This window comes from Ranitomeya imitator, chromosome 6, assembly GCF_032444005.1.
Source record: "Ranitomeya imitator isolate aRanImi1 chromosome 6, aRanImi1.pri, whole genome shotgun sequence".
In the NCBI taxonomy this organism is placed as follows: domain Eukaryota; kingdom Metazoa; phylum Chordata; class Amphibia; order Anura; family Dendrobatidae; genus Ranitomeya; species Ranitomeya imitator.
In genome coordinates, this window is record NC_091287.1 from 48,355,075 (window position 1) to 48,368,173 (window position 13,099).

General features: G+C 47.3%; 1 protein-coding gene across 3 annotated transcripts in view; it reads left to right on the forward strand.

Annotated features, from left to right (window-relative positions):
* The window catches only part of WAC (WW domain containing adaptor with coiled-coil), a 109,253-nt gene that overhangs the window by 39,082 nt on the left and 57,072 nt on the right, over window positions 1-13,099 (forward strand). Inside the window, exons 7-8 of one of the 3 annotated variants that reach the window (XM_069729632.1) lie at window positions 4,729-4,762; window positions 11,975-12,286. The exons of 1 other annotated variant lie outside the window; for it this stretch is intronic. In XM_069729632.1, coding sequence (XP_069585733.1) covers window positions 4,729-4,762; window positions 11,975-12,286 — 346 coding nt within the window. The remainder of the gene's footprint in view (window positions 1-4,728; window positions 4,763-11,974; window positions 12,287-13,099) is intronic. One more of the 3 variants, XM_069729633.1, reaches the window with a different exon arrangement.

A 13,099-nucleotide genomic window follows, 5' to 3' on the forward strand; every position in this document is an offset into this window, starting at 1 on the left:
TCAGTGCTGACTATTGCACTGTGTAGGGACCCGCCCCTATTGACGAGGGAACCGGCAGCACTAATTGTCCATTTATTAACATTTCCTGTAACAAGTTATAGAAAAAGCGGCCCCAAATTTTGTTTTATGGCGACTACAAGAACTAACTAAAAACAGGTGTTGGCAAAGTGGACAGGTCTTCCTTATACTAGCCCTAATAATAATTATTTATATAGCGCCAACAAATTCCGCAGCACTTGACAATTAAGCTGGGGCATGTACAAACCATAGACATCACAAAGTAACACATAGTTTAGCAGTTACAGGAGGGGTTTAGGCCCTGCTCACAAGCTTACAGGAATATAATGTAAGGAAATAGGGGGGCACAGTAGGTGGAAAGTGCTTATGTATGATCAGACCAACGTGGGATCTAGGTATTAGTCAGATTGTTGGGGGTAGTGCATTCCAGAAAACTGGTGCAGCACGAGAAGTGTTTTGGAGACAGAGAGGGTAGGTTTGGATTATGGAGGATGTTAGTCTTTGATCAGTTGTGGAGAGCAAGGGTAGGATGGAAAGAGATGAGAAAGGAAATATAGGGTGGTGCAAAAGGGTGGAAGGCCTGGTCAGTGAGAGATGAGTTTATATTGTATTTCGTAGCGAATTGTCTACCAGTGCAATGACTGTCACAGGGTAAAGGCATCTGTAGTGGCTGGACAGAAATCTGACCCTGGCTGCTGCATTCAGGATGGATTGGAGAGGAGAAATTTTGGTTAGAGGGAGATGGGTCAGTAGAGTGTTGCAATAGCCCAGGCAAGAGTGAATAATAATAATCTGATGGATGTGATTGATTTCGTCAAGGAAATAAGTAGCCAGATCGTCAGTGCTGTGGTTGGTGACAGGGGCCTGTACTTTAAGGCACAAGAGGGAGTGCAAAGTTTCGAAGAGTCATTATGGATTGTCCGATAGTGATGTGATGAGGGTGGTGAAAGACTCGATTAATCAGGCCCTAGACTTGCGTTACTGAGGTGATTTTTTTCCCATCCTGGTTTGAGGATGAAAAAAATCCACAGCTTCTTACAATAGCACCAAAGTGGATGAGATTTTTTCCAAATCTCTGCAATATTCTGTAGTGAAGATCTGTAACTGAAATTGACCATCAGTGCAGATTTTTAATCCCAGGTAGGAAATTCAAAGCTGAGATGCTTCACAATCTGCGACAAGTCTGTATTTACCAGATGTGAATTTTGAAGCAGATTAGTCACTGATCAGCAATAAACTTCTCAAAGGAAAATCGGGATGTGTGAGAGACAATGATTTATTAATGTAGTTGTTGCGGTTTTTTGTGTGCTATAATTGGTTTTAACATCAAACTATCATAGAAGGTTGCTGAACCATTTTGCTATTTGCAGTGTGTGTGTGTTTAAAGCTGTATGTGGGGCTTGCTTAGTACTAATACCAGGCAACCCGAGAACAGTAGGTAATGTGCACTGTAGCAGCTAGAAGAACAGGAGATCATTGTAAATTAGCCACCCAATTGTTAAGAACTTACAGTGCCTTGGAAAAAGTATTCATAACCTGTGAGATTCTCAACTTTTTGTCAATTTTTTTCATGTTACACCCACAAACTTAAATGTATTTTATTTAGATTGGGATATAACACAAAGTAACAAGCATTTGCAAAGTGTAAAGGAAAGAATACATCGTTTTCTAATGGTTTTAAAAATATAAATCTGAACGTTGTGAGGTGCATTTGTATTCATGTCCCCCCTCCCCTGTCAGTTCTTTGTAGGACCACCTTTCTCTGCAATTAGGCTACGTTCACATTTGCGTTGTGCGCCGCTGCGTCGGCGACACAACGCAAATAAAAACGCACGCAAAAACGCTGCATTTTGCGACGCATGCGTCCTTTTTTGCCGAATTTTGGGCGCAAGAAAAATGCAACCTGTTGCGTTTTCTGCGCCCGACGCTTGCGCAAAAAAAACCGCATGCGTCGCACAACGCAGCACAACGCATGTCCATGCGTCCCCCATGTTAAATATAGGGGCGCATGACGCATGCGTCGCCCGAAGCAAACACGCAAAACGCTAATGTGAACGTAGCCTGGTGCAAGGCTTTTTGAGCATGCCTCTACCTGCTTTGCACACCTAAAGGCTGACATTTTTTGTCCATTCTTTGCAAACTAACTGTAGCTCAGTGAGATTGGATGGAGACATCTGTGAACAGCAATTGTCAGGTCTTGTCTCAGTCTCAATGGGATTTAAGGTACCGTCACACATAGCGACGCTGCAGCGATACCGACAACGATCCGGATCGCTGCAGCGTCGCTGTTTGGTCGCTGGAGAGCTGTCACACAGACAGCTTTCCAGCGACCAACGATCCCGAGGTCCCCGGTAACCAGGGTAAACATCGGGTAACTAAGCGCAGGGCCGCGCTTAGTAACCCGATGTTTACCCTGGTTACCATCCTAAAAAGTAAAAAAACAAACGCTACATACTTACCTACCGCTGTCTGTCCTCGGCGCTCTGCTTCTCTGGTCTGGCTGTGAGCGCCGGGCAGCCGGAAAGCAGAGCGGTGACGTCACCGCTCTGCTTTCCGGCTGACCGACGCTCACAGCCAGAGCAGGAGGCGAGCAGAGCACAGCGCTGGAGGACAGACGGCTGTAGGTAAGTATGTACTGTTTGTTGTTTTACTTTTAGGATGGTAACCAGGGTAAACATCGGGTTACTAAGCGCGGCCCTGCGCTTAGTTACCCGATGTTTACCCTGGTTACCAGCAAAGACATCGCTGAATCGGTGTCACACACGCCGATTCAGCGATGTCTACGGGGAGTCCAGCGATTAAATAAAGTTCTGGACTTTCTTCCCCGACCAGCGATCTCCCAGCAGGGGCCTGATCACTGCTGCCTGTCACACTGGACGAGGACGCTGCAACGTCACGGATCGCTAGCGATATCGTCTAGTGTGACAGTACCTTAAGGTCTGGACTGTGACTGGGCAATTCACAAACAAATATGCTTTGAGCTAAACCCTCCATTGTAGCTCTGGTAGTATGCTTAAGGTACCTTCACACTGAACAACATTACAACGATAACGATAGCGATCCGTGACGTTGCAGTGTCCTGGATAGCGATATCGTTGTGTTTGACACGCAGCAGCGATCTGGATCCTGCTGTGACATCGCTGGTCGGAGCTAGAAGGCCAGCACCTTATTTCGTCGCTGGATCACCCGCTGACATCGCTGAATCGGCGTGTGTGACGCCGATCCAGCGATGTGTTCACTGGTAACCAGGGTAAGTATCGGGTTATTAAGCGCAGTGCCGCGCTTAGTAACCCGATGTTTACCCTGGTTACCATTGTAAATGTAAAAAAAACCACATACTCACATTCCGGTGCCTGTCACGTCCCCCAATGTCCGCTTCCCTCCACTCCTCCTGCATCCTGTGTCAGCACCGGCCGGCTGTAAAGCAGAGCACAATGGTGACATCACCGCTCTGCTTTACGGCCGGCGCTTACACAGGATGCAGGAGGAGTGCAGGGAAGCGGACGCCGGGGACGTGACAGGCACCAGAATGTAAGTATGTAGTGTGTTTTTTTTACATTTACAATGGTAACGAGGGTAAACATCGGGTTACTAAGCGCGGCCCTGCGCTTAGTAACCCGATGTTTACCTTGGTTACCCGGGGACTTCGGCATTGTTGGTCGCTGGAGAGCTGTCTGTGTGACAGCTCTCCAGTGACCACACAAGGACTTTCCAACGATCACGGCCAGGTCGTGTCGCTGATCGTTGGAAAGTGGGGGGGGGGGTCATCTGCTGGCGGTGAGTCTGCTGGCTGTGGGGAGGGGAGTCTGCTGGCTGTGCGGGGGGGAGGGGGAGTCTGCTGGCTGTGCGGGGGGAGGGGGAGTCTGCTGAGTGTGAGGGGGGAGGAGTCTGCTTGCTGGCTGTGCGGGGGGGGAGTCTGCTGGCTGTGCGGGGGGGGGGTCTGCTGGCTGTGCGGGGTGTAGTATGCTGGCTGTGCGGGGGGGGGGAGTGTGCTGGCTGTGCGGGGGTGGGGGGGGTAGGGGGGGAGTATGCTGGCTGTGCGGGGGGGGGGGGGGGGGGGAGTATGCTGGCTGTGTGTGCAAGTCTCATCCGGCTATGCCTGCTGCACTGTCAGCGAGTGACACGTTAGCCAATGGTGGGACAGTAGTGGCCCCATCATCCGACTGATGTGTTGAGTGTTAAAAAAACAAGCAAAAAAAAACATACAGTACACATAACATACAGAACATAGATATAACATACAACACATAACATAGAGTACATACTCACCAATTGCCTAATTCCCCGAAGTCCTAGTCTCCTTTAATAAAAATAAAATAACAAACCATCCTATACTTACCTTTCCGCCGCAGTCCATTTAATAACGAGGGTCTCACGATGATCTCCCGTGTACAACAAACATCGGGTGATGTCCGCTGCTCTCCAGGGGCTCCAGCGATGAAATGACAGCGGGAGTAATCCTCTGCTGTGTGTCCCTCCACCGCCGGGAAAGAGGTCCCGTAACCCTAATTCTCACGCAGCATTGCTGTAAAGTGAGCCTGACCTCAGGTAACCTCAGTGATGCACTGCAGGAGCCATTGTCTCCTGTCAGTTCATCACTGGGAGGCCTATAGAGCAGTGACATCTCCTGTCGTGGGACACTCGTTATTAATTGGACTGCATCAGACAGGGAGTATACGGTTGGTTTATTATTTTTTATTTTTTTTGCAGGCGATCGAGGGCGTCGCAGGAATTAGGCGTGCCTGTAAGTATGATGAAATTAAGAATATTAAAATACTTTTTTCTGGCTGTGTATTTAACTCATTACTGTAGGATTAGTAATGGATAAGTGTTTTATTGATGCCTCACCATTACTAATCGGGCTTAATGTCACCTTACAAAACAAAGGTGACATGAACCTCTTATTACCCCATATCCCACCGCTACACGGGAGTGGGAAGAGAGGGGCTAAGTGCCAGAATTGGCGCATCTTAGAGGTGCGCCATTACTGGGCGACTGCGGGCTGGTATTTGTAGCCGGGGGGAGGGGGCAATATCCATGGCCCCTCTGTAGGCTATGAATATCAGCCCACAGCTGTCTGCATAGCCTTTCTGGCTATATAATATAGAGGGACCCGCACGTCATTTTTTTTTTTTGGGGGGGGGGGGGGGGGTCCCCCTATTTTAAGGCTATGTGCACACGTTCAGTATTTCTTGCAGAAAGTTCCTGAGCAAAACTGGACATTTTCTGCAAGAAATCCGCATGCGTTTTTGCTTTTTTTTACCGCGTTTTTGGTGCGTTTTTTTTTGCGGATTTTTCCGGAGGTTCCCAATGCAATAATATAGTGGGAAATCCGCAAAATTAATGAACATGCTGCGTTTTTTACCGCATTGCTTTTTTTCGCGGAAAAAAATGCATCATGTGCACAAAAATTGCGGAATGCATTCTTATGGATGCATAATGTATGTGTGTTTTTATAGCGAAAAAAACGCGGAAAATCTACTAAGTGTGCACACAGCCTAATAGACAGTTAAGTCTATGCAGACATCTGCTGGCTGATGGTCATAGCCTGTAGAGGGGCCATGGGTGTTGGCCATTGGTATTACCCCCTTCCCAGGCTACAAATATTGGCCCCCGGCTGTCTTATTTCTGTCCCTCTAGCGCAGAAATTCTTTTTTTTTTTTTTTTTTTTTTTTATAACTGAAGCATTTTGTTCATTAAGAAATCTACTATTTAATTGTCTAAGGGTCACTGCTGTCTTTCTGTCTGTCCCTTCTGTCTGTCCTTCTGTCTGTCTTTCTGTCGCGGATATTCATTGGTCGCGGCCTCTGTCTGTCATGGAATCCAAGTCGCTGATTGGTCGTGGCAAAATCCCCACGACCATTGCCACGACCAATCATCGACGGGCGCAGTCCGGCAGCGACATGGCCGCTCCTTCCTCCCCGCAGTCAGTGCCCGCTCCGTACTCCCCTCCAGTCAGCCCTCACACAGGGTTAATGCCAGCGTTACCGGAGCGCGGTGTAACGCACTCCGGTTACGCAGCTATTAACCTTGTGTGGCCAACTTTTTACTATTGATGATGCGTATGCAGCATCAATAGTAAAAGATCTAATGTTATAAATAATAAAAAAAACGTTATTCTCACCCTCCGACGTGTCGTCCTGTCTTCGGCACTGCAAGCGGCAGGTTCCGGTGCTAAGGATGCTATGCGAGAAGGACCTGCCATGACGTCACGGTCATGTGACTACGACGTTATCACGGGTCCTGCGCTCATACCAAACCTGGGACCGGAAGCTGCCGCGTGCACCGCACACAGGCGACAGGACTACAAGGGGCCTTCAGAAGGTGTATATGTTTCTTTTATTTTTTAACCTGTTACATACGTGGCTGGGCAATATACTACGTGACTGGCCTGTGTACTACGTGGCTCTGTGCTGTATACTACGTGGCTCTGTGCTGTATACTACGTGGCTGGGCAATATACTACGTGGCTATGTGCTGTATACTACGTGGCTGGGCAATATACTACGTGGACATGCATATTCTATAATACTCGAGGCGTTAGAATCGGGCCACCATCTTGTATGGATATATCTAGATAGATAGATATATCTCTGTATGTATCCATCTATCCGTCCCATATTGGTTTATCTATCCCATGTCTATCTATCTATCCATCCCGTGTCTATCTATCTATCCATCCCGTGTCTATCTATCTATCCATCCCGTGCCTATCTATCTATCCATCCCGTGCCTATCTATCTATCCATCCCGTGCCTATCTATCTATCCATCCCGTGCCTATCTATCTATCCATCCCGTGCCTATCTATCTATCCATCCCGTGCCTATCTATCTATCCATCCCGTGCCTATCTATCTATCCATCCCGTGCCTATCTATCTATCCATCCCGTGCCTATCTATCTATCCATCCCGTGCCTATCTATCTATCCATCCCGTGCCTATCTATCTATCTATCCATCCCGTGCCTATCTATCTATCCATCCCGTGCCTATCTATCTATCCATCCCGTGTCTATCTATCCTATTATTATTTATTTATATAGCACCATTGATTCCATGGTGCTGTACATGAGAAGGGGTTCCATACAAATTACATATATCACTTACAGTAATAACAATTGCAGACTGATAGAGGGACGAGGACCCTGCCCTTGCGGGCTTACATTCTACAGGACGGTGGGGAAGGAGACAGTAGGTTGGGGGTTGCAGGAGCTCCGGTGTTGGTGAGGCGGTAGCTTCGGTAGTGATGAGGCAGCGGGGTCAGTGCAGGCTGTAGGCTTTCTTGAAGAGGTGGGCTTTCAGGTTCCGTCTGAAGGATCCGAATGTGGTTGATAGTCGGAAGTCTTGGGGCAAAGAATTCCAGAGGATGGGGGATATTCGGGAGAAGTCTTGGAGGTGGTTGGATGAGGAGAGGATAAGTGTGGAGGAGAGGAGGAGGTCTTGAGAGGACCAGAGATTACGTGAGAGAAGATATCGGGAGATTAGTTCAGAGATATATGGAGGAGACAAGTTATGGATGGCTTTGTAGGTCAGTATTAGTAATTTGAACTGGATACGCTGAGGGAATGGGAGCCAGTGAAGAGATTTGCAGAGGGGGGAAGCGGAGGAGTAGCGAGGAGAGAGATGAATTAGTCGGGCAGCAGAGTTAAGAATGGGCTGGAGAGATGTTAGCAGGGAAGCCACAGAAAAAGGATGTTGCAGTAGTCAAGGCGGGAGAAGATGAGGGCATGCACAAGCATTTTAGTAGATTTACAGTTGAGGACAGGACGGATTCTGGAGATATTTTTGAGCTGGAGGTGGAAAGAGCTTGGATGTGCGATTTGAAGGACAGGGCAGAGTCAGGGGTAAAAGCGTGATGTCGTTAATTGCAATAGGTCAGGTAAGGAAGATCTATGAGATGGAGGAAAGATGAGTTCAGATTTGTCCACATTGAGTTTGAGGAAGGTATAGGAGGAGGAGGATATGACTGACAGACACTCCGGGATTCTGGACAGCAGAGAGGTGACGTCTGGGCCAGAGAGGTAGATCTGAGTGTCATCAGCATAAAGGTTGTACTGGAATGCATGGGACTCTGAGTTGTCCCAGGCCAAGTGTATAGATTGAGAAGAGTTGGGGTCTTAGAACAGAGCCTTGGGGGACTCCAACAGAGAGAGGGTGGGAGTGGGAGATGCTGAATGTGCGATTGGAAAGGTATGAGGAGATCCAGGATACGGCGAGGTCTTTGATGCCAAAGGAGGAGAGGATCTGTAGTAGGAGCAGTGGTCAACTGTGTTGAAAGCAGAGGACAAGTCTAAAAGGATCAGTACAGAGTATTGTCCGTTAGCTTTGGCTGTAAGTAGGTCGTTAGTAATTTTGGTCAGGGCTGTCTCAGTTTAGTGATGGGGCGGAAACCAGATTGTAGATTGTCAAAGAGCGAGTTAGATGAGAGGTGGGAGGAAAGTTCAGCGTGGACGTGCTGCTCCAGGAGTTTGGAAGCGAATGGGAGCAGCGATATTGGGCGATAGCTGGACATAGCGGTTGGGTCAAGGGTTGGCTTTTTAAGTATAGGCGTGATTGTGGCATGTTTGAAAGCAGAAAGGAAGGTGCCAGAAGTTAGTGATAGGTTGAAGAGGTCGGTTAGTGATGGGATAAGAGTTGCGGTGAGGTTGGGGAGGAGATGGGATTGGGTTGAGCGCACAAGTGGTGAGGTGCGATTTGGAGAGGAGACAGTTAAGCCGCCCTTCAGTGATGATGGATAGGGAGGTTATGGGGTTTGGGCATTGGTCTGGTATACAAAGGGGGTTGTAGTGGTTGAACAATGAAGACTTGCCTTGTTTGGTCGATCTTATTTTTAAAGTGTGTGGCAAAGTCCTCAGCAGAGATGAGGGAGGTTGGAGGGGGCAGTGGGGGGGCAGAGGAGAGAGTTAAAGGTTTTGAATAACTGTTTAGGGTTGTAGGATAGGGAAGATTCGAGGGTTGTGAAGTAGGCCTGTTTAGCAGAGGTGAGAGCAGATTTAGGCTACGTTCACATTTGCGCTGCGTCGGGCGCAGCCGTGGCGACGCACGCGCCATGCGCCCCTATATTTAACATGGGGGCGCATGGACATGCGTTGCATTTGCGTTTTGCGACGCATGCGTCGCTGCAGCGCATGCGTCAGGGCGCAGGGAACGCTGCATGATGCAGTTTTTCCTGCGCCCAAAACCATGCAAAAAGCGACGCATGCGTCGCAAAACGCAGCGTTTGTGCATGCGTTCATATTTGCGTTGTGCGTGCCGTCGCCGACGCAGCGCCGCACAACGCAAATGTGAACGTAGCCTTAAAAGCGAGTGTTGCCTGTTTGAATGCAGTGAAGTCGTCTTGTGAATGTGTTTTCTTCCAATGCCGCTCTGCAACCCTGGACACTTGCCGGAGCTTTTTAGTGATGTTATTGTGCCAGGGTTGTCTATTGATACGTCGCACTCTGCCATGAACGAGAGGGGCGACTGTGTCAATAGCTGATGCGAGCGTGGCATTGTAGAAAGCAGTGGCACTGTCTGTGTCATAGAGTGAGGATATGGATGTCAGTGGTAGGATAGTGGAGAGCGTGTGGGAGTCTTAAGTGTGTAAGGTTCCTCCGGGGGTGCGCATGTTGCTGGTTATGGGTGACCGTTGAGGAGGACAGAGATGAGAAGGTGAGCAGATGGTGGTCGGGTAGAGGGAGAGGTGCGGTGGTGAAGTTAGAGAGCAGAGACGGTGAAGACCAGGTCTAGTGTATGTCTGTCTGTGTGGGTGACTGCGGAGGACCACTGAGTAAGTCCAAAAGATTAAGGGACAGAAGTTTGGAGGCTGTTGACTGAGGGGTATCAGTGGGGATGTTGAAGTCTTCCATGATGATGTTGTGAATGTCAGCTGAGAGAAAGTGAAGAAGTCGGGTGGAGAATTGGTCAATAAAGGCAGTGGCTGGGCCTGGAGGTCGGTATATGACGGCCACTTGGAGGTTGGAGGGAGAGTAGATGCGGACAGAGTGGACTTCAAAAGAGGGGAGGATAAGGGAGGGTAGGGGTGGGATTGCATTAAAGGTGCAGTTTGAAGAAAGGAGAAGACCCACTCCTCCACCATGTCTGTTGCTGGGACGAGGGCTATGGGTGAAGTGGAGGCCGCCGAAACACAGCGCAGCAGGGGAGGTGGTGTCAGAGGGTGTTAGCCATGTTTCTGTGAGGCCGAGGGAGGCAAGATTGTGAGCGAGAAAAAGGTCATGAATCACATGAAGCTTATCTATCTATCCCATATCTATCTATATAGCTGTCTATCTGTGTGGGATGGACAAATGTAGAAGGGGAGGTTGGACAGAAATTACATCACAGATTGAAGATAGGAGGGAGCTGTTTGGGTGTTTTGGAGTGGGTGTGCTAGGTGCTGGCTTCCAGGCCAGTGCAATGCATCATGGAATTTGTAGTATTAGAGCACAATAAGTCAGGAGAAAGGAAGTTGTTGATTAACCCCATGAGAGCTGGAGCCAGCACTGAGGATGTGCTGCTACCACATGATAAAAGGTAATATTGCTAAAATAAACAGTGGATGTTTTGAGTGACACATAATAGCACGATTTGTGGAAAAAAAAAAAAGTTAACAACTTCTTTAACTGCTCCTGTGCTGAGAACCAAGAATAGTCGCGCCTGCGCAGTAGCCTAATTGCGATGATCTCGCTATGTGCTTGTGCATTGCTGTTTTTATGCTCTGCACAAAGTAGGGCAGTGCAGAGTGCACCACCGTGGTCCTGTAAAGCTACTATGCAGGCGCGAGATATCTGTTCGTTATGTGGATGATGCATTCCATCACTCAAAGCAGGAGGACACAATTAGGAGAGGAGGGAAAAACGCTGCAGCGAGGACACCCATTGGATTTTTATTGTGGTGTACAGGGGGAGTCAGGAGCTGATACACGTTTGTGGAATGCAGCACAGGAGCAGTTAAAGATGGTGGTATTTGTTCATAGGCTCAAAAACTGGTGACAAGTTGTTCCCTTTTAAAAGGTTTTCCTCCAGGACTACCCTGTATTTAGCGCCATACATCCACTCATCAACTCTAACCAGATTCCCAATCCCTGCTGAAGAAAAGTCGCCCCACAGCATGACACTGCCACCACCACGTCTGACAGTGGGGGTGATGTTTTCAGGGTGATGTCCAGTGTTAGTTTTCCGCCACAAATAGCATTTTGCATTTAGCCCAAAAAGTTCTGCTTTGGTTTCATTTGAACAGAGCACCTCCTTTCATATATGTTAGTACATGGCTTTTTGCAAACTCTAAATGGGACTTCTTATGGCTGCTTTAAAAAATATCTTTCTTGCCACTTTTTTTTTTTAATTAATGTCAGATTTGCGAAGTATAGGACTAATAGTTGTACACGTCACAAACACTTGCTACTTTATGTTGGTATATCACACAAAATCTCTGTGAAATACATTTGTTTGTTGGTGTTGAAAAACTGGAAAAGTTCCCGGGATATGATAGTTTTTCAAGGCTCTGGATATCCTGGCAGTGGAAATGGCTCAGGACCACTGTTCAGGAGGTCTGACATGGCAGTGAGTTGATAGGCAGGACTTGGGAAGTAAGCGGTCTGAGATCCTACCCCAAGCCGTGATGATTAAATAAAGTAAAAATAAAACTACGTTTAAAGTAAGTTTAATTAAGAAACTGTGCATTTTATTTTTAATTTACCCCCAAAAATGTATATTCTCTACACCTAAACCCCCTTTCCCTGCGTAACTTATAAATGTAGGGCGCACAAGAGCAATTTATGCTCCGCCAGTGAAGGGTTATCCGTACGGATCCTGTGCGAATTCTGTATTTTCTTTGTAATTGAACACAGTTTCCAATAGAAGGATAAGCCGAGCTTTGTACAATGTACATCGTTTTAACATGAATGGTCATGTTGCTGTATTAAGCTTTTTTTTATTTTTTTATTTTTTTTTTTCTTTCTATAAAAATTCCCCCCAGTTGATGAGAAACATTCCAATGACGCCAGCAGCATGCTTCCACAGAATATCTTGTCGCAGACAAGCCGGCACAATGATAGAGACTACCGACTTCCCAGAACAGAGACTCACAGTAGTGCTGCCCCGGCGCAGCACCCCATTAAACCGGTGGTTCACCCTTCCGCTGCCCCAAGCTCTGTTCCTTCTAGTACTTTTACAGTACAGCCTGACAATCCTCCTCCAAAAAAGTCATTTGACGCAAACGGAGCAGCCGCTTTATCGAAACTGCATATCCCTACATCTTCCATCCCAGCTCAAAAATCGGACAGAAAAGGTAATGTGTGACAATGGGAATATTTGGGGGGAGGGGAGGTGCTCTGCATAGTGAGCGCGGATAAGAATTTTCTTCTGCTTTATGATCACATTTCCATCATGGATGAATTGTCGGTTGTATTAGTGCGGTATACGTGCCAGGTTACGTGGTTGGATCTGGCAGAGGGACCCGAAGTTCAGCATACATGCCGTGGTCCTCCAGTGTCAGTCATTACATGATTAGACTTAAATTGTAATAAGTACATGAATCTGTACAACTACGAGGAGCCATCGCTCATATCTCACTGGCACGTTATCAGAAGATAAAATCATTGCCATTAAATGTGGATTGTGGACTGTGAATCCCAGCTCTCATGACAGCTCTGTAAGGCTACTTTCACACATCAGGTTAATCCGTCAAATGTTGGAAAAAACGGATCTGTCGCAGATTGTGAAAAACTGATGCGACTGATCCGTTTTTTTTTTTTTCAACGAATCCGACTAGCATATCCAGATAATTGGATAAAAAAAATAATAAATTTGAGCATGCTCAGTTTAAAAAAAACAAAAACTGAATTTGGTGCCGGAATCCATCATTTTCCGGCTCCCATAGGATTCCATTCTAGCAAACAACTGGAAGCGCCGGATCCAGCGCTTCCGGCTTTTTGCCGGAGACAAAAAGACGTTACTATGGATGTTTTTTCCAGAAACTGGAAACGACAGATTTGCTGGATCTGGCGAAGACGGAACGGAAGGTCATCTGGCGCTAATACAAGTCTATGGAAAAAAAAAAAAAAAAAACAGATTCGGCAGCAACATTTACCGGATCCGTTTT